We start from the raw sequence: 27381 nt of genomic DNA, 5'->3' as shown, positions 1-27381 counted from the left end.
CTATAATGTAATCCACCTAGAACCGCAAGGCACAGGCGGAATAGAAATCCCTAATGTAATGTAATGTAATGTATCCAAACATGATAGCAGAAACTAGAAACTTAAATAATCAACTTGGTTTATTGAGAAAATTAATTTGATAATTACAAGGGAAAATTTAATACAATGAATCTGTATACAACTGAAGGCTTCACATGTAATTCACAGCTTGTGATTACAGTAAAACTATTCTAAGGTAATACCTCTTATTCTATGTATACCTAATCTATGAATAAACTAGTTTCTTACTATAAATGTAACTAAATTCTTAAATCAAAGGAAAACCATACACTTTCAAGAGATAATTTTATAAAGGTTTTTCCTCATGTAATGCCTTTCTTACATGGGAGAAAGGACTTTTATAAAACTGAGTCACTACTTCTGTTAATAAACAGGGTTGAGTCAGGCAAACAAGTGGATGTGTGTACATTTATACCAATCCATCTGCACTACAGATGGCGAACATAAAAATAGCCATTCTGGATCCATCTGGCCCAGTATCCTGTTTCCACAGTGGCCAATCCAAGTCGCAAGTACCCCGGCTTGACTCAGCACAGTCTGAAGTTCTGTGTCTGACTCCGGCCAAAGGAAGTAAAAAAGAAAAAAAAGCCCGAAAAACCAGGCAATTTTTCAAACCCTCCCGGTAACACTATCCTGGATTAGCAGCTTCACTGCTCTCTCCTCCATAGCTTAAGCGGGCCAATTCCCTTCTGCAGCCTCAGGGCCTCTGATAGAGCGGTGCAGCTGCTAATCCTGGATAGTGTTACCGGGAGGGTTTGAAAAATTGCCTGGTTTTTCGGGCTTTTTTTTCTTTTTTCTTTTCTTTGGCCGGAGTCAGACACAGAACTTCAGGCTGTGCTGAGTCAAGCCAGGGAATCCACAAGCCGGTGAGAGCCTGTTAATCGGAAGGGGGGCAAGGTGCTGATGGACCTGGGAGACAAGAGGGAGGGGTGCTGATAGGAGGCGAGGAGAGGAGGGAGTGGTGCTGCTAGTCCTGGGAGGTGAGTGGGTAAGGTACTGCTTCTAGTCAGAGGGGAGGGGAGAGGAGCCCTGCTAGTCAGAGAGGTGCTGCTTGCCCTGGGGGTGGAAAGGAGAGGTGCTGCAGCTAGTTGGTGGGGGAAACGGAAGTAGAGAGGAGGGGATGGAGCGGTACTGTTGGAGCTGAGTGGTGGAGGGAGATGAGAGAGAGAGGTGCTGCTGGATTGGGAACAGATGAGAGTGCTGCTGGACTTAAAATGGAAGAGAGAAAGCTGCAGCAGGACTGAGGGGAGAGCAGTGGAGGAGGAGAGTGGATGGGGGAAGGGGGAAGAACAGTGGAGGAGGAGAGTGAGAGGGGAAGGGGGAAGAGAAATGCTGCTGCTACTGCACCCAATTGGGCCGAGAGAGGGAAGGAGGGATAAGGAAGCCCAGGAAGGGAGAGGAGAGGAAAGAGAGATGCCAAGACCATGGGAGGGAGGGAAAGGAAAGGTGATACTAGACTATGGAGAGAGAGATGTCAGGGAATGTGGGGGGAAGGAGACAGATGCCAGACCAGGGAAAAGGAATGGAAATGGAAGGGGAGGACACAGATGGAAGATGGATGGTTAGCACGGAGAAAGAAGAAAGAAGCGAGTTATCAGAAGACAACCAGAGCCTGGGACCAACATGATTTGAATAATGACCAGACAGCAAAAGGTATTTTCTGTTTTGTGATTACAATATGTCAGATTTGAAACATGTATCTTGCCAGAGCTGATGTTAGACCGCTAGGATTTAACAGAGAGAGGAAAAGTATTTTTTGTTTGTTTATTTTGTTTACACCACAGGACCAGTGTGGGTAGGAGAGGGCAAAGGGGGTGAAGAGGCTATAAAATAAACCCACCAGGATGTTTGGAAAAAAAACACCCAATTGGGCAGGAAAATCGAATCAAAAAATAATTTCAATAGGCTGAATCGAATCGAAATTTTTTCCCCCTGAATCGGGCAGCACTATCATGCACACATTTCAACACTCCACAACCCCACCCCTCCCCCCACATACACACACACACACACACACACTCCAACAACAACCATACCAACCCAACTTGAACCCCCAAAGAAATCCCCTAAGAAACTTTTCACACACACACACACACACCCCATCCACTCCCCAACCTTCCAACCAAGTCGGCCCCTAATACAAAGATGTTTCCTGGCTATACTTTGGTGACCTCCCAAAAAGGAAGACCCGGCCCCACACAGCAGATATCACAAACACCACTGCTAAAATACCCGGTCCCCCCACTCCAGAGTGAGAAGGACATCAGCACGCTCCAAAAAGCGATCAAACTAGAGTAGAACAGGTTTTTAAAAAAAGTCCCAGAACAAAAGGGTCATAACTTCCCCACTCAGAAACAGGTCAAATCTGTACATTCAGGTGGGCAACACATAAAGGAAGTGTGCCTGGCATTGCAAACGTTTCTTACATTACATTACATTACTGGCTTATATTCCGCCTGTACCTTTCAGTTCTAAGCGGATTACATCAGAACGATAACTGGACATTTCCAGGAAGAGAAATACAAATTACAATTAAGGCGTAAGGTCTAAAGCAATTTTGATGAGTAGATTCTAAGAGGGGGAGAGAGGGGAAAAGGAAGGGATTAGGACGTTTGGGTGAATTTCTTGAATAGTAGGGTCTTGATTTCTTTGCGGAAAGCCTTGAGGTCAGTTGATGCTGTCAGTAGGTTGGTGATGGAGGGGTCCAATTTAGCTGCATGTGTTGCAAGTAAGTTGTCATACATCTTTTTGCGTTTGGTTCCTTTAAAAGGGGGGAAGGAGAAAGGGGATTGGGTTCTCCTCTGTCTGGTTGAGAGGTTCCTGTTTAGACGGTTGTTTAGGTGGGTGGGTGCCGTTCCGTTTAAGGTTTTGAATAACATACAGTATAGTTTGAATTGGATGCGGGCTTGTATTGGAAGCCAGTGTGAGTCTAGTTTCTTCTGATCAACTCGATGCCAGCATTGCTGAAGAGCAGAGCGAGATTAACAAATCCTTGCGCTGGTGCTGAGAATCTTCTTGCCAGAGTTTGGCTTCCAGCTGAATACTTCTCGCAGCTGCAACCATAGTAACCCTGTGAGTCTTATTGTCCATCCCAAAGGAAAGACCAAAAGGATAGTGCCACCAGTATTGGATATCATGACATCTGGTTACTTACTGAAAATCTCGCCTCCGCTTCAACGTGATAGTGGACACATCAGAAAAAAGTTCCACCCTGGCCCCTGCTATTTCAACATGGCCCACCTTATACACGTTTTTTCAAGGGGTAGCGTAGAAAACAGGCTACAATATCTCTCAGTCTGTCCGCAGGCATGGGACCCAGCGCTCTATGCACTCTATCAAAGTCTATCTCAGGTAAGTCCCCCTCTGGCTCTGCAACTCACAAAATTTTATGGCAAATTTGCACCACATCACCATCACGGCCCACATCTGGCACTTCTCAAGCTCTCAAATTATTTCTTTGGGAATGATTTTCTCCATCCTCAATTTTAAATAGAACATCTTCACACCAAGTTTTCAAATTAGTGCACCGAGTCTGTAGTTCCACTATGTCATTGGTGATAACTTGTTCCTCAAAATCATTAAGGCGCTGTCCAATTTTTATCAATTTTATTATGAAGACTTCCCATATCCATGCTCAGCTCTGACTTCTAAGTAGAGAGGGAAGATTGAATATCCATCATCCACCTCAGCAGATATGCCCAACTAGCAAGCGAGATGCTCACGCTGCCATCTCGAACCTGTGGCCCCACCAAAGCCTCCTCTAATCCAGAAGCTTCAGGAAGGTTTGTTGAGGGTTTATAGGCAAAAGCTTTCAAGTCCACTTTTAATTTTTTGCCCTCCATATGGCAAACTCGTCCCAAGGAGCTGAAATGCTCTGATCGCTCCAAAGAAGATAAACTGATGTCACTTATTTTCGCAACATTTGCCGGTGAGACAGAGAGCGCCCCGTTACCGGAAGTCTCTAAATGGTCCTTTTTCTTAGATATTTCTGGGCACTATTTTGCAAGTTTCTGTAAAACAAAAAGTAATTAATTATCCAAACTTAGATTGTAAACCAGAGTAAATTGTGGTTTGAGTATGTGAATATTATGTAAGATGTATCAAAACAAAAAATGAAGATAAACCAAAAATACAAAATGCCAATCAACTAAAAGTCTATTCATTGAAAATGAATGCCACTATAGCACTGTAGATGAACATTTGAAGGAAAAGGATCTCGGAAATCCAAACTATAGACTACAATAATGTTCTTTGGTTATATATGCATGTAAACCGTTCTGAGTTCCCCTGGGAGAACGGTATAGAAAATTGAATGAATAAATAAATAAATATATGGCTTGAATTCTCTTTCATCTATACAAAAAACCTTCAGAAAATCATTTATAGATATATTGATATGAGAAGTTTTTAAAACTTTTTTTTTCTTTATTTACTTTTTCTGTTTTATCTATTTAATAACTTTTGACACTGAGGGGCAAATTCTATAAATGGTGTCCCGATTGAAAGCGGTAGTAGGCGCTCTACCACTGTCTAACCAACTAATTGGGACACACGTTTTTAAAAAAGCAACACCCTGAAGCAGGCTGCCTACATTGTAGGTATCTTCGATAGCCTAGGGAGGTGTGTAGGGCCGCCTAAGCTCCCCCAAGGCTAGGCGTGGCATGGTTTCGCCTGGAAGTGGCCTTAGGCACCTGAAATATAGACACGGTCACTGAACTGATTGCAGCAAGGGAATCTCCCTATCGCAATCGGTTTAGCAGCTGCAGCAGGGAACCCATCCCACTGCAAGGTAGGCCGGTAGGAGGTATGCCCAATCCCTTCTGCTGCAAATCCCAAAACAGTTCCCAGCAGGAGGAATGCCCAATCCCTCCTGCTGCAAACCCAGAAATAATCCCCGGTAGAAGGGATGCTCAATCCCTCCTGTCAGACCCCCTGAAGCCACCCCAACCCCCGAATGTCCAGTCGCTTCACTTCCTTACTGACTCTCCTGCCCTCTTCTGCCCTTTAAAACAATGGGCTGGCAATGTGCTTATGCAGAAACAGGAAACGTATCTCATAAAGTCCGCTGATGCTCAATAATTTCCTGGGAGGGGGTGCCTCAGCTGAATGCCCTGTTAAAATGATTCACAAGGAGGAAACCTTCTCTCATTTAGAAATTGAATGTGGGTTTAAATGATTTTTGTGACATTTTTGATACCTCTATTTTATATTTGCACACTGCACTTCTGGTAATTAAATAAAAATTTTAATCCCAAGGGTAGGTAACAAATGATGTTCGAGGATAAAACCCTATAGTGTGCTTCAGGCGGCACTGATATTGGGGATATATCCTAATGAACTTTCTAACTATTAGTAAGAGGTTCCCGCAGACTGATACACCTCCCGGGGGCAAATAATTGCTATTGATTTTCAAAATAGTGAACTTTATAAATATAGTTCAGTGTGCAAAATTAGAGATACAGGAAGCAGGTCTTTTGTATTAGAACATTTTGAGTTGACCCCTCTGAAATAGTGTTAGGCTATTAACAATTTTGCATCAGTATATTAGACCAGGTTTTATTTGGCCTAATTTATCAGCACCTAACTTATACACCTGGTGACACCTAAGTCAACCACACCTACTTTTCAGATAGGCGGCAGAGGGCGTCTTGACTTAGGCATTACTAGGCATCCAAAGAGTTCAGTGCCGAACTCTTAATTGTTAATTTAAAAAATTTTCTGGTTAGCTGAAAACTGGCAGTCAATTACCATACCAGTTAAGCCAATTAAAAACAAATTGCTCACAGATTCCGAAGTTAGCTGTCGCTAGGCATCCTTAGCATCCTTGATTAGGGCACCTAGTGGTGCCTAAAGTAAGAGTCCTATACAGAATATGATCCTTAATGCCTCCTATTGAGGAAACAGTAAGTGGTCCTGTGCTAACTGTATGGTAGCTGGTTAGCACGAGGTAAGTACCGTACAGCATGTTAATTGCTGTCCACTGTCCAAATCCATTTACCCCACCCTTACCCCAATACAAAATTCTCTTAATGCACAACTTGGTACACAATAACCTAAAAAAATATCCCAAAAGCAATTAGCTTGTTTGTACATTAGCTAAACCACGCATTAACAGCGAAATGCACTGTAGTAAAAAGGCCTCTGCAGTAAATGTTCTTATAGAACAGGCTTACAGCCTGCATAAAATGAGCACCTAAATCATGACATACAGTTATAGAATTGTCCCTTGTTCTTGTGTGTACCTGCTTTTACTTATGTATACCTCCATACAATTTTATAATAACCATTTCCAGCATGTAAAGCACATTTTATACATAGAAAATACAGTAAAACCATGGTTTGCGAGCATAATTTGTTCCTGAAGAATGCTTGTAAAGCACTCGTATATCAAATTGAATTTCCCCATAGGAAATAATGGAAACTATACGTACTTGTATTGCAAGACCTTGCTCATTTAGAACAGTCACTACACTCCTGTAGCTCAGTTATGATGATGTGACGCATGTATCCTATCTAATAATACCTTATCCGCGCATGCACTGTTAAAATGGCGTGATCCCTGCCACCGTGATTTCTGTTCCATGGCCATATTCTATTTGGGGCGCGTGCAGTCACTTGCCGCACGCGCCCCGGCTTCTGACGTCTTCAGGCTTCCAGCGCTTGCAGGCATCTCAACGGCGGTAGCGGTTTGTTACTGGTGCACAGGAACAGCAGGAGGGTGTCGTGCTATACAGGCGGAGATCGGCAAGGGGTAAGGAAGCTGGCCAGAAACAAACAAATGCTGCTGCACAGAGAAGTGGGTTGGGGGAGGGGAGGGAAATGCTGCTGCTGCTGCTGCACAGGGAAATGGAGGGTGAGGAAATGCTGCTGCTACACAGGGAAGTTGGGTGGGGGGAGGGAAATGCTACTGCTGCTGCACAGTGAAATGGAGGGGGAGGGAAATGCTGCTGCTGCACAGGGAAATGGAGGGGGAGGGAATGCTGCTGCTGCTGCTGCACAGGGAAGTGGGGTGAGGGGAGGGAAATGCTGCTGCTGCACAGGGAAATGGAGGGGGAGGGAGTGTTGCTGCACAGGGAAGTGGGGGAGAGGGAAAGGGGGCCAGGGAGAGAACTTGCTTTGCTTTGGTGGGGGAGGGGTGTGCTGGAGGGCAGGGAGCAATCTTGGTTTGCTTTGAGGGGGAGACAGAAGGCCACGGAGAAAGACAAAGAAAGGCAGGGGGCCAAGGAGAGAGACAGAAAGACAGGTAGGCAATGCTCAAGAACGAAAGACAGTGGGAAGGGAGAGAGAAAGACAGACAGACAAAGGAGGCCAGGGAGAGAGACAGACAGAGAGACAGACAGAAAGAAAGACAGCGGGAGGGGGAGAGAGAGAAAGAAAGATAGATAGCGGGAGGGAGAGAGACAGAAAGAAAGGAAGAAAGATACAGGGGCAGGGAGAGAGACAGAAAGACAGACAGACACATATTCAAGCACCCGTTATTGTAACGGGCTTAAACACTAGTATTATATAAAAACATAAAAATTGCAGCTTCTGGGTCAGACCAGTGGTCCATCGTGCCCAACAGTCTGCTCCCACGGCAGCCCCTAGGTCAAAGACCAGTGCTCTAACTGAGACCAGCCCTACCTGCGTACGTTCCAGTTCAGCAGAAACTTGTCTAACTTTGTCTTGAATCCCTGTAGGGTATCTTCCCCTATAACAGCCTCCGAAAGAGGGTTCCAGTTTTCCATCACTCTCTGGGTGAAGAAGAATTTCCTTACGTTTGTAAGGAATCTATCCCATTTTAACTTTAGAGAGTGCCTTCTCGTTCTCCCTACCTTGGAGAGGGTGAACAACCTATCTTTATCTACTAAGTCTATTCCCTTCAGTATCTTGAATATTTTGATCTTGTCCCCTCTCGGTCTCCTCTTTAAAGAGAGAAGAGGCCCAGTTTCTCTAATCTCTCGTTGTACTGCAACTCCTCCAGCCCCTTAACCATTTTAGTCTCTCTTTGGACCCTTTCGAGCAGTACCGTGTCCTTCTTCATGTATGGCGACCAGTGCTGGACGCAGTATTCCAGGTGAGGGCGTACCATGAACCGGTACAGCAGCATGATAACTTTCTCCGATCTGTTTGTGATCCCTTTCTTAATCATTCCTAGCCTTCTATTCGCTCTTTTCGCCACCGCTGCGCATTGCACGCATGGCTTCATCGACTTGTCGACCAGTACTCCCAAGTCTCTTTCCTGGGGGGATCTCTCCAAGTACCACCTCGGACATCCTGTATTCGTGTATAAGATTTTTGTTACCGACATGTATCACCTTACACTTATCCCCACTGAACCTCATTTGCCATGTTGCGGCCCATTTCTCGAGCGTGTTTATGTCACGTACTCGTATTGCAAGACTTTGCTCGTTTAGAACAGTTACTATACTAACACTGTTAGTCAATGACCCCTTTCACGTTTATGTTCATGTTCTAGCATGAGGATAAAGAATTGCCATGTACAATTATATTATGTTATGCCTCCAAATGAGGAGCTATCACAGCCATCTTAACTTTCCTGCCAAAGCTACCATCATTATTGGTTTTGATTTTTGTAAAAAAATGAAAAGTAAATATAGCTACATATGTCTTCCAGGTACAACGTGACCTAGAATCTGCATGTTCAGAAATAGAACTCCTCACAAAACAGCTGGCAAGTGAAAGAATTTCTACAAAGAACCTGGAATGTTTACTGGTGTCCAATCGAGAAAAAGAATTTCAATCTCAGATGACAACACAAGAAATGGAGGCAGAAATTCAGCTTCTTAAAGAGAAACTGGCCCTGGCTGAAAACAAACTGTAAGTAGAGCACATTTTCAAACTAGATTATCTGATGAGCTATGTTAAACTTTGCAAATAAGTCAAAGTACCCACTGCAAAAAAGAGAGGTTTTCTATCAGTACTTTTGTATTTGTCCAAGTTAGACTTCCTCTCATTTATGCAAAAGTTTACATCATAATGTACAGACCTTTCCAAACATCATAACACTAATAAATGTACAGTTACTATATAGCAAGACTTTCTTGAGCATAAAAATGTTGTAATAATGATAACCTCCTATCATGGCATACAAATTTTCAGTTCAAAACATGATCACAGAGGACTCGAAATCAAGATAGCGACGAGAGTGGACGCCTGAGAGGAAGGCTCCACTAAATTGTCCTTACTGGCATTGCTTAACAGTGTTCCCCATATCTGAATATGGGGACAAGGAAGGGAGCCCCTCGTGTTAACCCTCCGGTGATGGTGGCGACACCGCAATGGCTGATACAGATGACTATAGCAGGAGCCTTTGCGCGGTCAGGTAAATCTGATGCACCTACCTCAGGAGAGAGCCCTAGTATCTCGAGCTAACTCGGCTTACAGGAACAGGCGGTGTTAAGCCCGGAGCACAGATCAGCTCCACCCCAACCCAGAAGGAAGCCAGTGGAGGGAGCGTCTGAGGAGCCGAACCCCAGAGAGGGGATTTTGGACCTCAGCAACGGAGGGCCAGCTGCACCAGCCTCATTAGAGGACAGAGTGGCAGGAGAAATACATCAACTACCTCACACTAGGGCAGAGGTGAGAGGTCCTTCTGGTAGGTCTAACATCAAATTTGGGGTTTTGGACAGACCTGATAAGATAGACATGGAAGCCTTATGGCAGGCCATTTCAGGTACTGATGCAAATCTTAAGCTTTCCTTTTCTACTTTAAGCATGTACTGTGGGACTATCTACTCCAAAGTAGAGCAGCAGGGTTTGGCTCTAAAACAAAAGTTAATGAGAAGTTGGAAAAACAGGAAGAATAATTGACTGAAATGAAAGATTTAGAAACTGAGTTGGTAAAAGAATCTTTATTGCAAGAAAAATGGAAAGCTTTGAGAACCAATTGAGGAGAAATAATTTGAGATTCCTGAATTTCCCTAAATGTCCGTTGATTGCACCTGTGGAGATGGCAAGGAAATACAAGGAAATTTTGGCTATTCCACCAGAAAATTTGCCTCCTACTGTAAGAGCTAATTATCTTCAAATAAAGAAACCTGTGGTAGTGTCTACTCCTAATGGGAATCAAGGAGAAAATGGGGTAAATATCAATTGTATCTGGAGCTCATGATGTGTAATCTGCCATAAACCAGTTGTAGGATATGCAGAATATTGCTGTTCTTTCGTTTGACTTTGTGTTTCCACAGACTTTTCTTTTTCCTGATAATTTCGTTTAAAATGGTGGACTAAATAATGATTGAATTACCTATCTTTTTATTTTTATTTTTCTGTTTTTGAAACTATTGATCTGTTTCAAGTTTGTATACTTCAATGTAATAAGAAAAATGTTATAAATAAAGAATTGAAAAAACAAAACATGATCACAGTAATTAAACAGAGACTTGGAATGGACTTCCCCGACTCTGTTAGATTGAGAGGTCAGCTACAATTTCGTAAAGTCTTAAAAACTTTGCTGTTTTCACAATATTTAAACGGTTTACCTATGGAATCAACTAACTGACAGCATTGTTAGATTTATTTTTATGACCAGGGGCCAAGGGGGAGAACCTAGATATAATTGGAATTGCAGAAACCTGGTGGACAGAGGAAAATCAATGGGATGTGGCGCTGCCGGGGTACAAGCTCTACAGGAGGGACAGGACCCACAAGAAGGGGGGAGGCATAGCACTATATATAAAGGACTCTATCCACTCGGTCGGGATGGATATGGCAACGAAGGCAGAGGGGCTGGAATCGCTATGGGTCAAATTGCCAGGAAACAAGGGTGTAGGCATAAAACTGGGGCTGTACTATCGCCCACCTGGTACGCCAGAAGGAGTCGGACACGACTTGGAAGCGGAACTGAGACAGGAATGCAGGACTGGAAGTGTAACAGTGATGGGGGACTTCAACTACCCGGGAATAGACTGGAGTACGGGTCACTCCAACTGCACTAGGGAAACAGGATTTGTAGAAGCTGTGAGGGACTGCTTCATGGAGCAACTAGTCAAAGAACCGACACGAGGGGGTGCTACTCTTGACCTCATCCTAAACGGATTAGGGGGGCCTGCAAGAGGGGTAGAAGTGGGAGGACCACTAGGCAACAGTGATCACAACGCGATCAGATTCACATTAGAAAGGGGGACACCTATAGTAAGGAGGACCGCAACAACTGCGTTCAACTTCAAGAAAGGGAACTATGTTGCTATGAGGGAAATGGTGGGGAGGAAGCTCAGAAACATCTTTAGGATGGAGACTGTGGGAAGCGCCTGGACCCTATTCAGGGACACCCTGCAGGAAGCACAAAGAATGTACGTCCCCAGTTTCAGGAAAGGCTGCAAGAACAAGCGATCAAAGGACCCGGTTTGGATGTCAACTGAAGTAAAGAGGGCAATAAGTGACAAAAAAGTATCCTTCCGGAGATGGAAAAAGGACCCAACGGAGGAAAATCACCAGGCGCACAGGAAATGCCAAAAGGAATGCCACCGAGAGGTTAGAAAAGCGAAAGGGGAATACGAAGAGGGGCTGGCCAGGGAGGCGAAAAACTTCAAGGCATTCTTCAGTTACGTAAAGGGGAAGCGACCAGCGAGAGAGGAGGTGGGGCCGTTGGACGATGGGGATAGAAAGGGAGCGATTAAGGAGGATAAAGAGGTAGCTGAGAGGTTGAACACGTTCTTCTCGTCGGTTTTCACGAGCGAAGACACATCTAATATACCGGACTCAGAGGAGCTCATGAGTGGGGAACAGGCCGAAAAATTGGAGCACATAGAGGTAAGTAAGGAGGATGTCCTCAAACAGATAGACAGGTTAAAATGCGGTAAATCACCGGGCCCGGACGGGATCCACCCAAGGGTTCTGAAGGAACTAAGACAAGAAATAGCGGGCACAATCCAGCATGTTTGCAACCTATCCTTGAAAACTGGTGAGGTACCAGAGGACTGGAAATTGGCGAATGTCACACCTATCTTCAAGAAGGGATCGAGGGGTGACCCGGGAACTACAGGCCGGTGAGCCTGACTTCAATTATAGGGAAGATGGTGGAAGCTATGATCAAGGACGGCATTTGCAAGCACATCGAGAGGAATGGCCTACTGAGAACAAGCCAACACGGATTCTGTAAGGGAAGGTCGTGCCTAACGAACCTTCTGTACTTCTTTGAGGGAATAAGCAGTCGGGTGGACAATGGGGAACCCATAGACATCATTTACCTCGATTTTCAAAAGGCTTTCGACAAGGTGCCACATGAAAGGCTGCTTAGGAAGCTGTGGAACCACGGGGTGGGAGGGGATGTGCACAGATGGATCAAGCACTGGTTGTCGGGTAGACTGCAGAGGTTCGGAGTGAAGGGACAATATTCTGACTGGCGGGGAGTCACAAGCGGTGTGCCACAGGGATCGGTGCTGGGGCCATTACTCTTCAACATATTTATCAATGACCTGGAAAAGGAGGCAAAGTGCGAGGTTATAAAATTTGCAGACGATACCAAACTGTGCGGCAGAGTTAGGTCCAGGGAGGAGTGTGAGGACCTGCAAAGGGACCTGGACAAGCTGGAAGACTGGGCAAACAAATGGCAAATGCGCTTTAACGTGGAAAAATGCAAGGTCATGCATATAGGGAAAAAGAACCCGTTGTTCAACTACAAATTGGGGGGGGGCATTGTTGGGAGACAGCAGACTTGAGAGAGACTTGAGTGTGCTGGTGGATGCATCACTGAAGCCATCTGCACAGTGCGCAGCAGCCTCGAAAAAAGCCAACAGGATGCTGGGCATCATAAAGAGGGGCATAACAACCAGGACGCGGGAAGTCATCATGCCATTGTATCGAGCGATGGTGCGTCCACATCTGGAATACTGCGTTCAGTATTGGTCGCCGCACCTCAAGAAGGACATGGCGGTACTTGAGAGAGTCCAAAGGAGAGCAACGAAACTGGTAAAAGGGCTGGAACACTGCCCATACGCCAAGAGGTTGGATAGGCTGGGGCTCTTCTCTCTGGAAAAAAGGAGGCTCAGGGGAGATATGATAGAGACCTTCAAGATCATGAGGGGCATAGAGAGGGTGGATAGGGACAGATTCTTCAGACTGAAGGGGACAACAAGTACGAGGGGGCATTCGGAGAAACTGAAGGGAGATAGGTTCAAAACAAATGCAAGGAAGTTTTTTTTCACCCAAAGGGTCGTGGACACTTGGAATGCGCTACTGGAGGAAGTGATCAGGCAGAGTATGGTACAGGGATTCAAACAGGGATTGGACGGATTCCTGAGGGTTAAAGGGATTGTGGGATACTGAGGGAGGAGCTGGGATGTAACACAAGTATAGAAAGCTAACCAGGTAATAAGTATAGAAACCCAACCAGGTCGTGCATGTGCAAGACCTGAGGGTTAGGACTTCGATGGGAAGATAGGACTTCAATGAGAAACCAAGGTGGCAAGGGAGCCCCTTCTGGTGATTCAGACAGGTCGTGACCTGTTTGGGGCCGCCGCGGGAGCGGACTGCCGGGCAGGATGGACCTATGGTCTGACCCGGCGGAGGCACTGCTTATGTTCTTATGTTTTTATGACAGATAAACTAATCCCTTTTCTCTTACTTCTTTATTTTCATGCATATTCTGGTCTTTGACCACTAGTAAACCGAGTCGAGCTCCGACGAGAGATGACCCGGTATATAAACTGAAGACATGTACAAAACAAAACAATCAAACTTCTAAAAATCCTCCGTGCCCTTGATCCTGTCTAAGCTGTCAGGAAATTTAGCCAATCTTTTATTTTTAAATTGACAGAATTATGGAATGGAATACCTTTTACTTTAAGGGGTCCTGGCTCCTTTCAATCCTTTCGCAAAACTTTAAAAACAATTTTATTTACAAATTATTTTAGAAATCATTCATTGGCTTTTTTGTCTTTTGATTTATGCTCCCTTTTTTGTTTTGTTGTTTTATTACCTTATGTTTTTCTTTCTAATTATTGTTAACCAAGTCGAGCTCCTCTTTTGGTGATGACCCAATCTACAAATCCAAGTTTTAGTTTAGTTTAGTTTATTGTCAGCTCACTGGCTGACCATAGCCAAACATTGTGTCTTCAAGGGCCTGATGCTAGTGTTCGAATCTTTGCATGTCACCATGGCGCCAGGCTACATGGTGACAAAGCTTCCTCCATATATGCCGAACAGATCCCTCCGCTCCCAGGATGAAATACACCTCAAAACGCCTCCTGGTCAACTGAAAACTGCCAAACGATGTTCCTACTCCCACTTCATACTGAGCTATTGGGATCGACTCAAGGTGAACAAAGCCATGGGACCGGACAATCTGCACCCAAGAGTGCTCAGAGAGCTATGCGATGTTTTGGCGGAACCGTTAGCTATGCTCTTCAATCTCTCCCTAAGTACGGGGAGAGTCCCCCTGGACTGGAAAACTGCCAGTGTTGTTCGCACAAAAAGGGTTGCAGAACGGAGGCTGCGCATTACAGACCAGTAAGTCTCACATCAATAGTGTGTAAACTCATGGAAATTCTACTTAAAGGGAAATTAGACACGATATTGGATGAGGGGAATCTGAGGGATCCCTGTCAACATGGATTCACTAGGGGCAGGTCATGCCAATCCAATCTTATCAGCTTCTTTGACTGGGTGACAGGAAAGCTAGACTCGGGAGAGTCTCTGGACATAGTGTACTTGGATTTCAGTAAAGCGTTTGACAGTGTCCCACACCATAGACTATTAAACAAGATGAAATCGATGGGGTTAGGTGAGAAACTAACGGCATGGGTCAATGATTGGCTAAGTGGAAGACTTCAGAGGGTGGTGGTCAATGGCATCCTCTCTAAGACATCGGAGGTGACTAGCGGAGTGCCGCAGGGCTCAGTCCTGGGACCATCCCTTTTTAACATATTCATAAGGGACTTGACCCGAGGGCTTCAGGGAAAAGTAGCGCTGTTTGCCGACGACACCAAACTGTGTAATACAGTAGGTGAAAGCGATCTCACGGATGATATGGCGCAGGATCTGATCAAGTTGGAAAACTGGTCCTCAACATGGCAGCTGGGCTTCAACGCAAAGAAGTGTAAGGTGATGCATCTCGGCAGCAGAAATCCATGCAGAACATACACCTTGAATGGAGAAACACTAGCTATGACCTCAGAAGAACGGGACTTGGGAGTAATCATCAGTGCAGACATGAAGGCTGCCAAACAAGTAGAGAAGGCCTCATCCAGGGCAAGGCGGATGATGGGATGTATCAATAGAAGCTTCGTCAGCCGTAAACCTGAAGTCATAATGCCACTGTACAGAACCATGGTGAGACCTCATCTGGAGTACTGTGTGCAATTCTGGAGGCCACATTACCATAAAGATATACTTCGAGCTGAGTCAGTCCAGCGAATGGCCACTAGGATGGTCTCCGGACTCAAGGGTCTCTCATACGAGGAAAGACTGGGCAAGTTGCAGCTCTACTCTCTGGAGGAGCGCAGGGAGAGGGGTGACATGATTGAGACATTTAAGTACGTCACAGGTCGTGTCGAGGTGGAAAATGACATATTCTTTCCTAAGGGACCTTCAGTCACAAGAGGGCACCCGCTCAAACTCAGAGGAGGGAGATTTAGTGGTGACACCAGGAAGTATTTCTTTACAAAAAGGGTGGTGGATCACTGGAACAAACTACCGGTGCAGGTGATCAAGGCCACTAGCGTGCTCGACTTTAAGAATAAATGGGACATCCACGTGGGATCTCTACGTGGGTCGAGCAGCACTCTAACTTAATGGGGTGGAACAGTAGAGTGGGCAGACTTGATGGGCTATAGCCCTTTTCTGCCGTCATCTTTCTATGTTTCTATGTTTCTATGAGTGCCCTCGCAGATCAGATTCCTTGAAGGAATCTGCTTTAGAAAAGCAATAAAACATACCTCTTCACCTAACTCCCCTGCCCATGATCGATGGATTACAAAGAAATCAGAGAATGTATCATTTTAGGAAAAAACTTGTATTGAAACATCTTCCACTGTAACTATGGCAAATTTAATCTAACTGTACATTATCTATATTGGTATTAGATCCCTACTGTGTGTCTAGTTAGGATAAAACCTTGTATTGAAAAGTAGAATTAGGACACAACCTTGTATCATAAAATTATACTGTAATTATATTGTAACCTGTTAAATGTATTTTATGTTTGTTTAACCTGTAACCTGTTCAGAGCTCCTTGGGGAAAATGGGATAGAAAATGAAATAAATAAATAAATACTTTCCTGAGCAGAGCTTCTAGCCTCCAGAAATAATCTAAAAGTTTTTCTCCCTCTTTTTGACATGTGCTTCTAAATTGAAAATACAGGTCAGGCCCACTTTCAGCAGTGCCAAATGTATTTTCTAATGCTTCTAGACATTCCTCAGCTGAGGCTTGGGGGTTTTCAGTTTTTACAGACCCAAAAATCTGCAGAGCTGGGCTACTTAGGCTTTTGCCTATTTGCCTTTTTTTCCATGACAGGGCACTCCCATTCTTCCAACATCTGGGCAACTTGTTCCATCTGATTTTCAAAATTATCTTCCTCTTCAGGCACAGGAAGTGTGCCTGAAAAAGTTTTTAACCTCTTATAGACAGTGTTTTCTCTTGGTGACTTTTGATTATTTTCTAGCACCTTTCCTATTGCTAGAATAATAACGGCAGTGTCACCAGAAATAGTTTTTCTGAGACTGAGAATTGGTGTAATGTCAGCTAGTGTTCTATCTTGCTGATTTAAATATTCAAGGAGTTCCTTCTCTAGACTGCTATCCTTTGTCTGTTCTGAGGGGTCACTAGCTTCCTTTACTGCCAGAATCTTCCAGGGTGTGGCATCAGTGTGTGGTACAATTTCCTCTGGAAGTGTCCTAGGGTCTATGTCATAAGGGCATACACACAAGACTAATAATTTTTCTTGTGTAGAGTCTCTTATCCAACCTAGGATTTTCATACCTTCTACTTTTGTATCTCTCTCTAGTACAGTCTGAATTTCCTGGGAACTAATTGACAAAGGAACCTCTTGTAACAAGCTGTTGCAGAATAAATTCCTTCTCCTGAACACCAATTTAGTAAAGTTTGCATTGCCATTTTCAAAGTAATATCTAAAAGCACACAAAGCAGTTTCTATTTCAGACCTTTTCTTGTGTTTATTTCAAATCCCTGCTACTCTGTCCCAATAACCAATGTGCTTCAAAGTGGCTTGAGAGGAGTGCAGCAAAATACACCAAAATTAAGGTAAGGTTTTTGAGATAGGCCCCTGTTCATGCGCCATTTGTTTAACCCCTGGCTTCCTATGGTACCCTCTGACTAGTTATATGAACAGAAGGCAGGCCAAAAGGAAACTATCAGGTAAAAGGAGAGTAAATAGGGTATATTCAGGGTTCTGGGACGCTGATCCCCTGAGCTATATGCACAGAAGTAGCCCAGCTGCTTAGAGAAATTCTCTGACAGCTCCTACAAAACTATTAACCAGAGAGATACAAACAGTTTCTCCCTGCTCCCAACTGCTTGCTTTCCCTTCTCCCACTTACTGCTTTCTGTGCCCTCTGTACACTATTTATCAAGCTGAAAAACTCTGATTCTCTCAAAAGAGCCAATGGTAGCTCTCTGCTCTAAAATCCAATAGTAGCTCTCTGCTCTTGGCAGTGGGAGGAATTCACACATTGTGCATGACAACCTCCCCATTGCCGTGACATCAAAGGCAATAGAGAAATCTCTAACAGATTGATTCAGTGAACAGATGAATGCCTTCTTCTCACAGAGGTAAGAATCTAATCTTTCCATGACAACTTTTATAAACCGTGTCAAACCCAAAGAGTTCAGAACAGTTCACAAAGACAATCAAAAAGTTCAATATACAGCATAAAAAACAAATCTGAAAAATCACTAACAATTCTTTATCTTAAATTTTTATCATAAGAAAATAAGAATTGCCATACTGGGACAGACCAAAGTCCATAAGCCCAGCATCCTGATTCCAACAATGGCCAACCCAGGTCCCAAGTACCTAGCTAGATCCCAAGTAGTAAAACAGATTTCATGCTGCTTATCCAGGAATAAGCAGTGGATTTTCCCAAGCCATCTAAATAATGTGCTATGGACTTCTCTTTTAGGAAATTATCCAAACCTTTTTTAAACCCCGATTTCTCCACATTTTCTGGCAACAAATCTCACAAGTAGTCTCTTCATCCTTCTATTACCTCTGCTAGCTCTGAAAGATGAGAACCTATTTCATGGAACAAAACATCACCCAACCATTCTATGCCTTTGTCCTTACATGCCTGGATTACTGCAATGCTTTATTCAACAGTTTTAAAGCAAAAAAAAACTCCAAACGACTACAGTGAGTTCAAAATGCAGCAATAAGACTACTAAAAAACCTACAAACCCATGACCTAGTCTCTCCAGCACTGATATCGGCCCACTGGCTGCCCATATCCAAATGCTGCATTTTCAAAGGCCTAGTGTTGGAATATAAATCCCTCTACAACATGGCACCCAAATAATTCTCAAACAAACTTCCTCTCTACACCCCAAAGAGAACGCTACGCTCCCAGGATGATATACACCTACATATTGTCACAAAGCTATCCCCTGCTCTGACCGTCAGGCGGATTAGCTGTGCCGAATCCTGACCTGTCAGCGTGGCTTCCTCAGGAAAGAGGAAGACTTTACAGGTAAAACAGACCTAGGCTCCCGCCTAGTCTGCCCAGGCCACACTGAGATACGTGTACTAAAAAGGAGAAGACACAATTCACATATGTTCAAATTCTCATTCTTAGGCTTTATTGGACAGGTGGTCTGAATACTATCAGCCACCCTCAAGGAATGCATCAATTAAGCACACAGCAAAAAATATCATACAGTTGTCAGAAAGGCTTGAGAACCAAGTATGGCATACAGTTGAAGTTCCCTGGACTTTCTCTGCTTTAAAGATAGACCTCTTCACCAGGGTTTAAATAAACAAAAAATGCCATGAAAACAAATTCAAAATCAATGCAAGTAAACTGCATAAACTTAGCCAGTAGAAAAGAATAGCAAACTTTGGAAATACAGTTCCCAGCTCCCCAGCTAATTTGTAAAGTAAAGTGTTCAGTGCCCAGCTCTGACTCCGTTCAGAGCTCAGGCGTTCAATGTAGCTTATCAGCATCAGCTGGGCTTTCCAGCTGAGGTAGCACAGCAGGGCTTTAGATAATTTGTTAGTTTTACTAGGGCTTTATCACAGTGGCTTCATAAGATAAGAGATACAGCTTCTTTAGCAAACAAAACCTCTGAGCTGTCTCAGAGCAAAACGGAGAAGTTTTCCTTCTCTCCCTAATCAGGCCAGCTGGTCTTAGGTTACAGAGAGCCAGCACACAAGCGCAGCATAGAAAAACAGTTTCCTGACTTCACTTCACCTCATGGACTAACCTCCATTCCCTCTAGGTTATAGTCAGCTTCCAGACACAATTCAGTAGGTCCATTGCCTCAGCTTTCTCAGCAGTTGGGCTCAGGCTTGGGAAGTCCTCTGCCATATCCACGTCCTCACTGCTGTGGAGCTGAGGAGAGAGACTTCTCTTATCACCTTCTTGTTTCCTCTGCTGCTCCTGCCTTTCTGTTTGCCTGTCCTCTGTGTCCCCCTTTCCTGCTCTCCCCCCCTGTGATTCACGGGCTCTGCTTTTACGTGTGTCATAGCCCTACCTCTCTCTCCTAGGAGCAGGGGGGTTGGGCTGGAAATCCCTATGGAAATAACTCTGATTTCTCCTAGGCTGGAAATGTGAATACCTTGCAGGACTAGGTCTCCATTTCTCAGTAAAAGTCCTAACAGGCTTTCTGGTGTATTTATTCTGATATGGCATGCTGTGCTGAATAACCTTAGGCTTAAACCCTTCCTGCTGTACCTCACTGAGGGGTAGTCAGCCATTTCAATATCTTTACTTTTAACCTGGTCAGCTCTCCTGACCAGAGACCGTGCTCTGCTTTTATCCATTACAGGGACAAAGGTGGCTACGGGTTTGTCACAATATACCATCAGGATACTCCCTCCAACTCTAGACAGCCTGGAAATGATTCTATGTATGCCTATTTCTTACCAAATCTCTGGAACAGCCTATCTACTCATATCAGATCCCTTAAAGGACTTCTTAACTTTAGAAAAGCTGTAAAAACCAATCTTTTTGCCTAGTCATTCCCTTAACCCTTCATCAGCATCAGTAAGTAATCCTATATGAAGATATATTGCAACACACTCTACGTAAACCCTATATTGTAACACTGTGAATTTAAATTGTAACCCTTTCTGAGATCTTTGGGGAGGATCGGATATAAATCTAAATAAATTTAATTACACATTGTGTAAATAAATATTTTCTATATTCTATTTTAAATCTACTACTTAGTAGCTTCATTGCATGCCCCCTTTTCCACTACACTCAGTATTTTATAGACTTCTGTCATATCATCCCTGAGCCATCTCTTCTCCAAGCTGAAGAGCCCTAGCCACTTTAACCTTTCCTCATAGGGAAGTTGTCTCATCCCTTTTATCATTTTTATAGCCCTTCTCTGTACCTTTTCTAATTCTGCTACATCTTTTTTGAGATACGATAACCAGAATTGCACACAGTATTCGAGGTGCGGCCATATCATAGAGCGATACAAGGGCATTATAACATTTTCATCTGTTTTCAATTCCTTTCCTGATAATTTCTAACATTCTATTTGAGCTTAGGGTTTCAATGTATCCTCAATGATGGCACCTAAATCCTTTTCCTGGGCAGTGACTTCTAACGTGGAATTCTGCATCACATAGCTATAGTTCAGGTTCCTCTTTCCCACATACATCACTTTGCACTTGCCCTCTGCTGTTTTAGCACCCAGTCTCCCAGTCTCATAAGGTCCTCTTGCAATTTTTCAAGATTGACTTCCTGACCATTTGGTAGGAGGGGGAATTGGAGATGAGGGTGGTAAGGCATTTGTTCCATTTGCCTGCTTGGAATGCTAGGGATCTATCAAGGAATTTCTTGTAGAGCCCTTCAGGGAAGAAAAAAGAGAACAGGTAAGTGTTTCGTGTGCGAGAGGGGCCTGCAATTTCTAGGTGCTCAGATAGGTAGATTGGTGAAGAGCCTGTTAGGGTTTTGAAGCAGAGGCAGGCAAATTTAAAGATGATCCTTGCCTCCACCGGTAGCCAGTGGAGTTTAGTGTAATAGGGACTAATGTGGTCATATTTTTTGAGGTTGAAGATGAGGCAGACGGCTGCATTTTGGACTATTCTTAGGCGTTTGATGGTATTTTTATAGGATCCCAGGTATATGATGTTACAATAGTCTAGTATGCTTAAGATTAGAGATTGGACCAGTAGGCAAAAGGAGAAGTGGTCGAAGTGGCGTTTAATGGTGCGAAGTTTCCAGAGGGTACAGAAGAATTTTTTGACCTGGGCACTGGTATGGTCTTCGAAGGTCAAGCATCTGTCTAGGAGGACTCCAAGGATTTTTATGGTGGAGTTGATTGGGTAGTCTAGGCCGTTCAATTTCAGGGAGGTGTTAGTTTATGGGTAGGACTTGCCAGGAAAATTTTGTTTTTTTCAGTGTTCAATTTTAATTTGAATTGAGAGATCCAAAGTTCTAACTTGGTGAGGACGGAAGAGATGAGTTGTTCCGTCTCTTGTGTGAATGAAGTTAGGGGAATGATAATGGTGATGTCATCTGCGTATATGAATGATTTTAGGTTTAAGTCAGCTAGTGACCGTGCCAGAGGTGCTAAGTAAATGTTGAATAGGGAGGGGAATAGGGGGGAGCCTTGTGGGACACCACAGTGATTGCGCCAGTGATGGGAAAAGGTTCCGTTGCTGTGGACCTGATAAGTATGGTTAGTTAGGAAGCTAGCGAACCAGTTTAGTACTTGTCCGGTGATGCCGATGGAGTCAAGGCAATTGAGCAAAATATCATGGTCTACCAGGTCAAAGGCACTGCTCAGGTCAAATTGGAGCACTAGGGCGCTTTCTAGGTAATTCGTGAGGTCATGGTTAACTAGGCCTTCCATGAGTTTTTGGAAGAGTGGTATATTGGCGATGGGTCTATAGTTGGCGGTGGAGGAGATGGGTTCCTTAGTGTTTTTAAGGAAAGGGGATACAAGAATGTGGCCAAGTTCAGTCGGGAAGTGACCAGTGGATAGGCAGAGAGAGACCCAGTTGAAGAGTTCGGCTTTGAATGAGGGGGGGGGGCGGATTTCATGATAGTGGGTGGTCAATTGTCTAATAGGCAATTGGAGTTAGCGTATTTAGAGTAGAGTTTTAGAAAAAGGTTCCAGTCAGGGCTTTCGAAGGAACTCCTGATCATGTCGGTTGTTGATCCTACTGTACCTGCTGCAGGAGGGTTGAATGTTGGCTCAGAGCTGGGAACTACAAGAGACGATTTTAAGATGTGAATTTTGTTGGCAAAATAGTCAGCAAGGATTGTAGCGGAGGGCGGAAGGTCTGAGATGGAGCGTTTGAGTGAATCTGTGTCTAGCAGGGAGTTGACTATTCTAAAAAGTGCTTTACTGTTTAGAGAAGGGGAGTTGATTAGTTGGGAGTAATGTTTACTGCGTTTTTCGTTGATCAATCTTTTGTATTCTTTGACTTTTAGTCGCCAGTTGAGTCTATCGTTGTCAGTCCCTGATTTACGCCATGTTCTTTCTAATTTCCATACTTCGCGTTTTATGGCTAAGAGATCCGCATCGAACCAGCTATTTGAGGGCCGAGGTGTTTTCTGGTGAAGTCTTAGAGGGGCAATGGTGTTTAGGACTTGGTCGCAGAAGTTTTTCCAGTCTAGGTGGAAGTTGGGGTCAGAGTCAGAGTTGGAGATGGGAGTGTAATGTGTCCAGAAATCAGCTGGATTAATTTTTTTCTCTTGTCCAGATCATCTTCTTTGTGTGGTTGGGCATGGGCTTCCTGTCTGGTTGGGGTTTTTTTTTAGCCAAGCTAGTTCGAAATAACACAGGAGGTGGTCGGACCAGGGGGTGTTAGACCAGGTTTGATCTGTGAGGCTTATATTGGGGGTAGTAGAGGTGTTGGAAAGGAAAGTGATCAGGTCAAGGTGGTGACCTTTGTTGTGTGTTGTGGTATGGGGGGGCTTGGTGAAGCCTAGCGATGTGAGGAAGGAGAGTAGGTCTGCAACGTTGGGGTTCTCTTCTTACTCAAGGTGTAAGTTGATGTCTCCTGCTAAGAGGTTGTGGGTGCCGGCTGCCGAGTTCGTGAGAAGGAATTCGTAGTAGTCATCTTTTGCTAGATTCCATTTATTAGGGGGTATGTAGAATAGCGTGACGATAAGGTTATCGGTTCATAGACAACGGCGCGAGACAAAAGCGCGCACCGACAATTGAGCGCAGCGCGCGCTGCCGCACCGCTCTAAATTACAGTTTTTAGGGGCTCCGACGGGGGGTTTTGTTGGGGAACCCCCCAGTTTACTTAATATACATTGCGCCGGTGTTATGGGGGGTTTGGGGGGTTGTAACCAGTGTTCCCTCTAAGCGGGCGGGTGTTGTGAGCAAACTTTTTTCACCGTGAGCCAAAAATATCGGGCGCCAGCAAGTTATGAGCCAACTCGCCCGATTCTCCTCTCGCCGCCCTGCCATCTGCCGTACGCCTCTTCCGATTGTGCGCTGTGACGAGAAACGTGTGCGCTGCGATGTAATATTTTGTGCGCCAGCGCAGCTTAGCGGGAACACTGGTTCAAATGGTTTTATTTATTTCCCCAAATTAATTTTTGTTATACGCATTGAAAATATTTGATATTGCGTTTAAATCAAAATCTCAATAAACTTGAAACGAGTGCCCGTGAGATTGTGGGAGGGTTAAATACTCAAAACTTAGAAGTTTTTGCTACGCCAGCTTTCTGGTATCTTTACATACAGTGGCGTACCTAGCATATGTAACATCCGGGGCCCATCATTTTTTGGCACCCCCCCCCCCATCTGTAAGAAAAACATGATTTTTAGTAACAAACCACACGTCACACATGAGTACCTAGGAAAAGGCAGCATCTTACATATTGCAGTGATCAATCCTACACCGTCAATCCTAACAGAAAACCATGTCTTTCGAACACACAGAACACAGAAAACACCTTCGCCTAGTAAGGAATATGTAATCACAAACTAACCCCTCCTTCTTTTACAAAACTGTAGTGTGGATTTTAGCTACGGAGGTAACAGCTCTGATGCTCATAAAATTCTGAGCATCAGAGCTGCTACCACCAAGGCTGGTGCTAAAAACGCTTCACAGTTTTGTAAAAGGGGGGATAAAATAAAAATACATAGACAAAGGTTAAATTGAACCAGCAAGAAGCTGGACTCTGCATACAATGCTTCACAGAAACAGTGACACATGTCTCCTAAAGCAATAAATAAATAGAAATTTTTTTCTACCTTTGTCTTCTGTGGTTTCTCCTTTCCTCATCTTCTTGTAACTCTCTTCCTTCCATCCACTGTCTGCCGTCTCTCTTCCCCTATATGGCATCTTCTCTCCTTCTATGCCCCTTCCAGAAACTGTATGCCTCCCCCTTCCATCTCTCCTTTCACCCCATTGGTCTGGCATCTCTCTCCTCGCCTTCCCTCTCCCACACCTCTCCTCATAGTCTGGTATCTCCCCTTCCCTGATTCTCTGGCATCTCTCTCCTTTCCTTTTCTTCCATCTTTCGCTCCCCCTCCATGCTCTCACATCTCCCCCTTCCTTTTCCCTTAGACTGGCATACCTTCCTCCTACGCTCCAAGCCCTGGCATCTCCTTTAATTCCCTCCCTCATCTTCCTTCTCCCTCCAGCTGGGTACCGCAACACTCTTCCCTGCAGCTCTGCACTTCCCCACAATTGCCATGCTTCGGTTCCTCTTCTTCCTTCCTTCCTCCCCCCCCCCCCCCGCGGGACCCTGCGGCACCATCAACTCTTACTCCCTCTAATGTCGGCCCTGCAGCTCCAGACTTCCTCGCACCTTCTCCCCTCCCCCTTTGGATCGCTATTATTTTAAATGTTATAGCCGCGGAGCTGTATCCATCAGTGGAGATGTCTAACCTCGGCCTGCCCCGGAACTCTTACTGCAACAGTGACTTCCTGTTCCTGCCTAGACAGGCGGCTGCTGCAGTAAGAGTTCCGGGGCAGGCCGAGGTTAGACATCTCCACTGATGGATACAGCTCCGCGGCTATAACATTTAAAATAATAGCGATCCAAAGGGGGAGGGGAGAAGGTGCGAGGAAGTCTGGAGCTGCAGGGCCGACATTAGAGGGAGTAAGAGTTGATGGTGCCGCAGGGTCCCGCGGGGGGGGAGGAAGGAAGGAAGAAGAGGAACCGAAGCATGGCAATTGTGGGGAAGTGCAATCCCCCCAATGCGTCCCCTTACCTTACCTCCCCTTACCTTTGCGACGCGTGTGTGCGCTGTTAAGAGAAACTTGTGCGCTGCGATGTAATATTTTGTGCGCGAGCGCAGGCCAGCGCAGCTTAGCGGGAACACTGAATGCCCCCACAACGTCTGAGCGCTAAAAACAGTAATTTAGAGCGGTGCGGTGGCGCGCGCTGCGCTCAATTGTCTGGGCGCGCCTTTGTCCCGGCGCGCTTTTGACCTGACACCAAGGTTATCTATGCAGTCAGTTTTGGAGATTTTGCAGGTGAGGATTTCCAGGTCGTTGGTTAGTTTGGAATCTAGGATTTGGAAGTGAAAGTGGTCTCGGAGAATGATGGTCAGGCCACCTCCCCTTTTTGAGTTTCTTGAAAGGGGGATGATTTTGTAATGTGATGGGAGAATATCCTCTATGATAGGATCTTGGTTGGAAATGAGCCATGTTTCGGTTAGAAGTACAATGTCTAAGTGAGTTTCTTCCAGCCAATCTTTAAAGAGTTGGGCTTTATTTCTAACCGAGCGAATGTTCAGGTAGGCGCCAGGAAGAATGGATTGTTCTGGGAGGGGCGAGGGTTCCGAGTGTTCTAAGTTTTTTAGGGATCGTTTTCTATTGTGTGTTGGTTTGGGTGGGTGGCGGGTAGTGTTGATCACAGGGATGGGGAAAGGACCTGTTTCTGTGCAATCGTGAACGAGTCGATAAGGACGGAGGAATTTATCTGGTCCTGGGATTCTAGTCCATGTGAAGTAGGTAGGTATAGGTTCGAAGGCTGAAGCTTTTGTAATCCAGCCTCTTGTGCAAAGCAAGTAGAGAAGGAGAAGGGCAATGAGCTTATGAGTGAGGCTAGACATGTTGGGGTAGCAGTTAGGGTAGCGAAAAAGGAAGGCAGGACTGGGAGAGGGAGGGGGGAGGGAAGGCTGGAGGATCTGGGGTCATTAACCATCACAGTAACCCAATTCTCCCCCCCACCCATAAACTTAAATCAAGTCAACAAATTCATAGCACATACAAACAAAATCTTCAAAGACCAATCCAAAAGAGAAAGCAGTGCAGCCTGTCGCCAATGTTGAGCAATCAGACACCTGGCTGCTGCCAATCCCCAGCGAAGAATCTTAGTTTGCCAAGTATGCAGGTGCACATTATAGAGTCCCAACAGGCAGCCCTGAGGAGTAAAGGGTAGAATAGTTTGCACCAGCTGAGACAAACAGCCTACCACCCGTTTCCAAAAAGACAATAAAACCAAGCACTCCCACCAAATATGTAAAAATGTACCAGTCCCCAAACCACATCTCCAGCAGGTATCTGTTACCCCAGGATACATCTTGTGTAAGTGTACAGGAGTAAAGTACCACCTAGTGAACACTTTGTAAGCATTTTCCTGAATTAGTACACAAAATGACACTTTACAAACTTCCAAACACACCTGGTTTTAAAAGTATTTTCCTGCAGTTTCATCGAGTGTCCCCTAATCTTTGTAATTTTTGACGGAATGAAAAATCGATCCACTTGTACCTGTTCTACTCCACTCAGGATTTTGTAGACTTCAATCATATATCCCCTAAGCTTTCTCTTTTCCAAGCTGAACAGCCCTAACCTTTTTAGTCTTTCCTCATACGAGAGGCGTTCCAGCCCCTTTATCATCTTGGTCGCACTTCTTTGAACCTTTTCTATTGCCGCTATATCTTTCTTGAGATAAGGAGATCAGAATTGAATGCAATACTCCGGTTTCCTTATCTCAAGAAAGATATAGTCTCTACCATTTTGCTCAGCACTGACATCAAAGTCATTGGTCCATAAATTCCTGGGTCACCTCTGGAACCCTTTTTTAAAAATGGCGTCAGCTTGGCCACCTCCAGTCTTCCGATACTGTGCTGGATTTTAGAAAAAAAATTTCCTCCTAGTTGAAATCACCCATTATTATTGTGTTACTCAATTTGGTTGCCTCCCTAATTTCTGATAACATTTCAGAATCTGGCTGTTCATCCTGGGCAGGTGGACAGTAGTACACTCC

The 27381-nt window shown here is 44.7% G+C and overlaps 1 protein-coding gene across 1 annotated transcript in view; it reads left to right on the top strand.

The window, feature by feature from the left end:
- The window catches only part of TSGA10 (testis specific 10), a 418936-nt gene that overhangs the window by 390029 nt on the left and 1526 nt on the right, over positions 1–27381 (top strand). Inside the window, 1 exon segment of the mRNA XM_033947421.1 lies at positions 8678–8880. Within this exon segment, the coding sequence (XP_033803312.1) occupies positions 8678–8880 (203 nt within the window).

This window comes from Geotrypetes seraphini, chromosome 6 (assembly GCF_902459505.1).
Source record: "Geotrypetes seraphini chromosome 6, aGeoSer1.1, whole genome shotgun sequence".
Taxonomy (NCBI): domain Eukaryota; kingdom Metazoa; phylum Chordata; class Amphibia; order Gymnophiona; family Dermophiidae; genus Geotrypetes; species Geotrypetes seraphini.
This window is presented reverse-complemented; position numbering and strand designations above follow the sequence as displayed.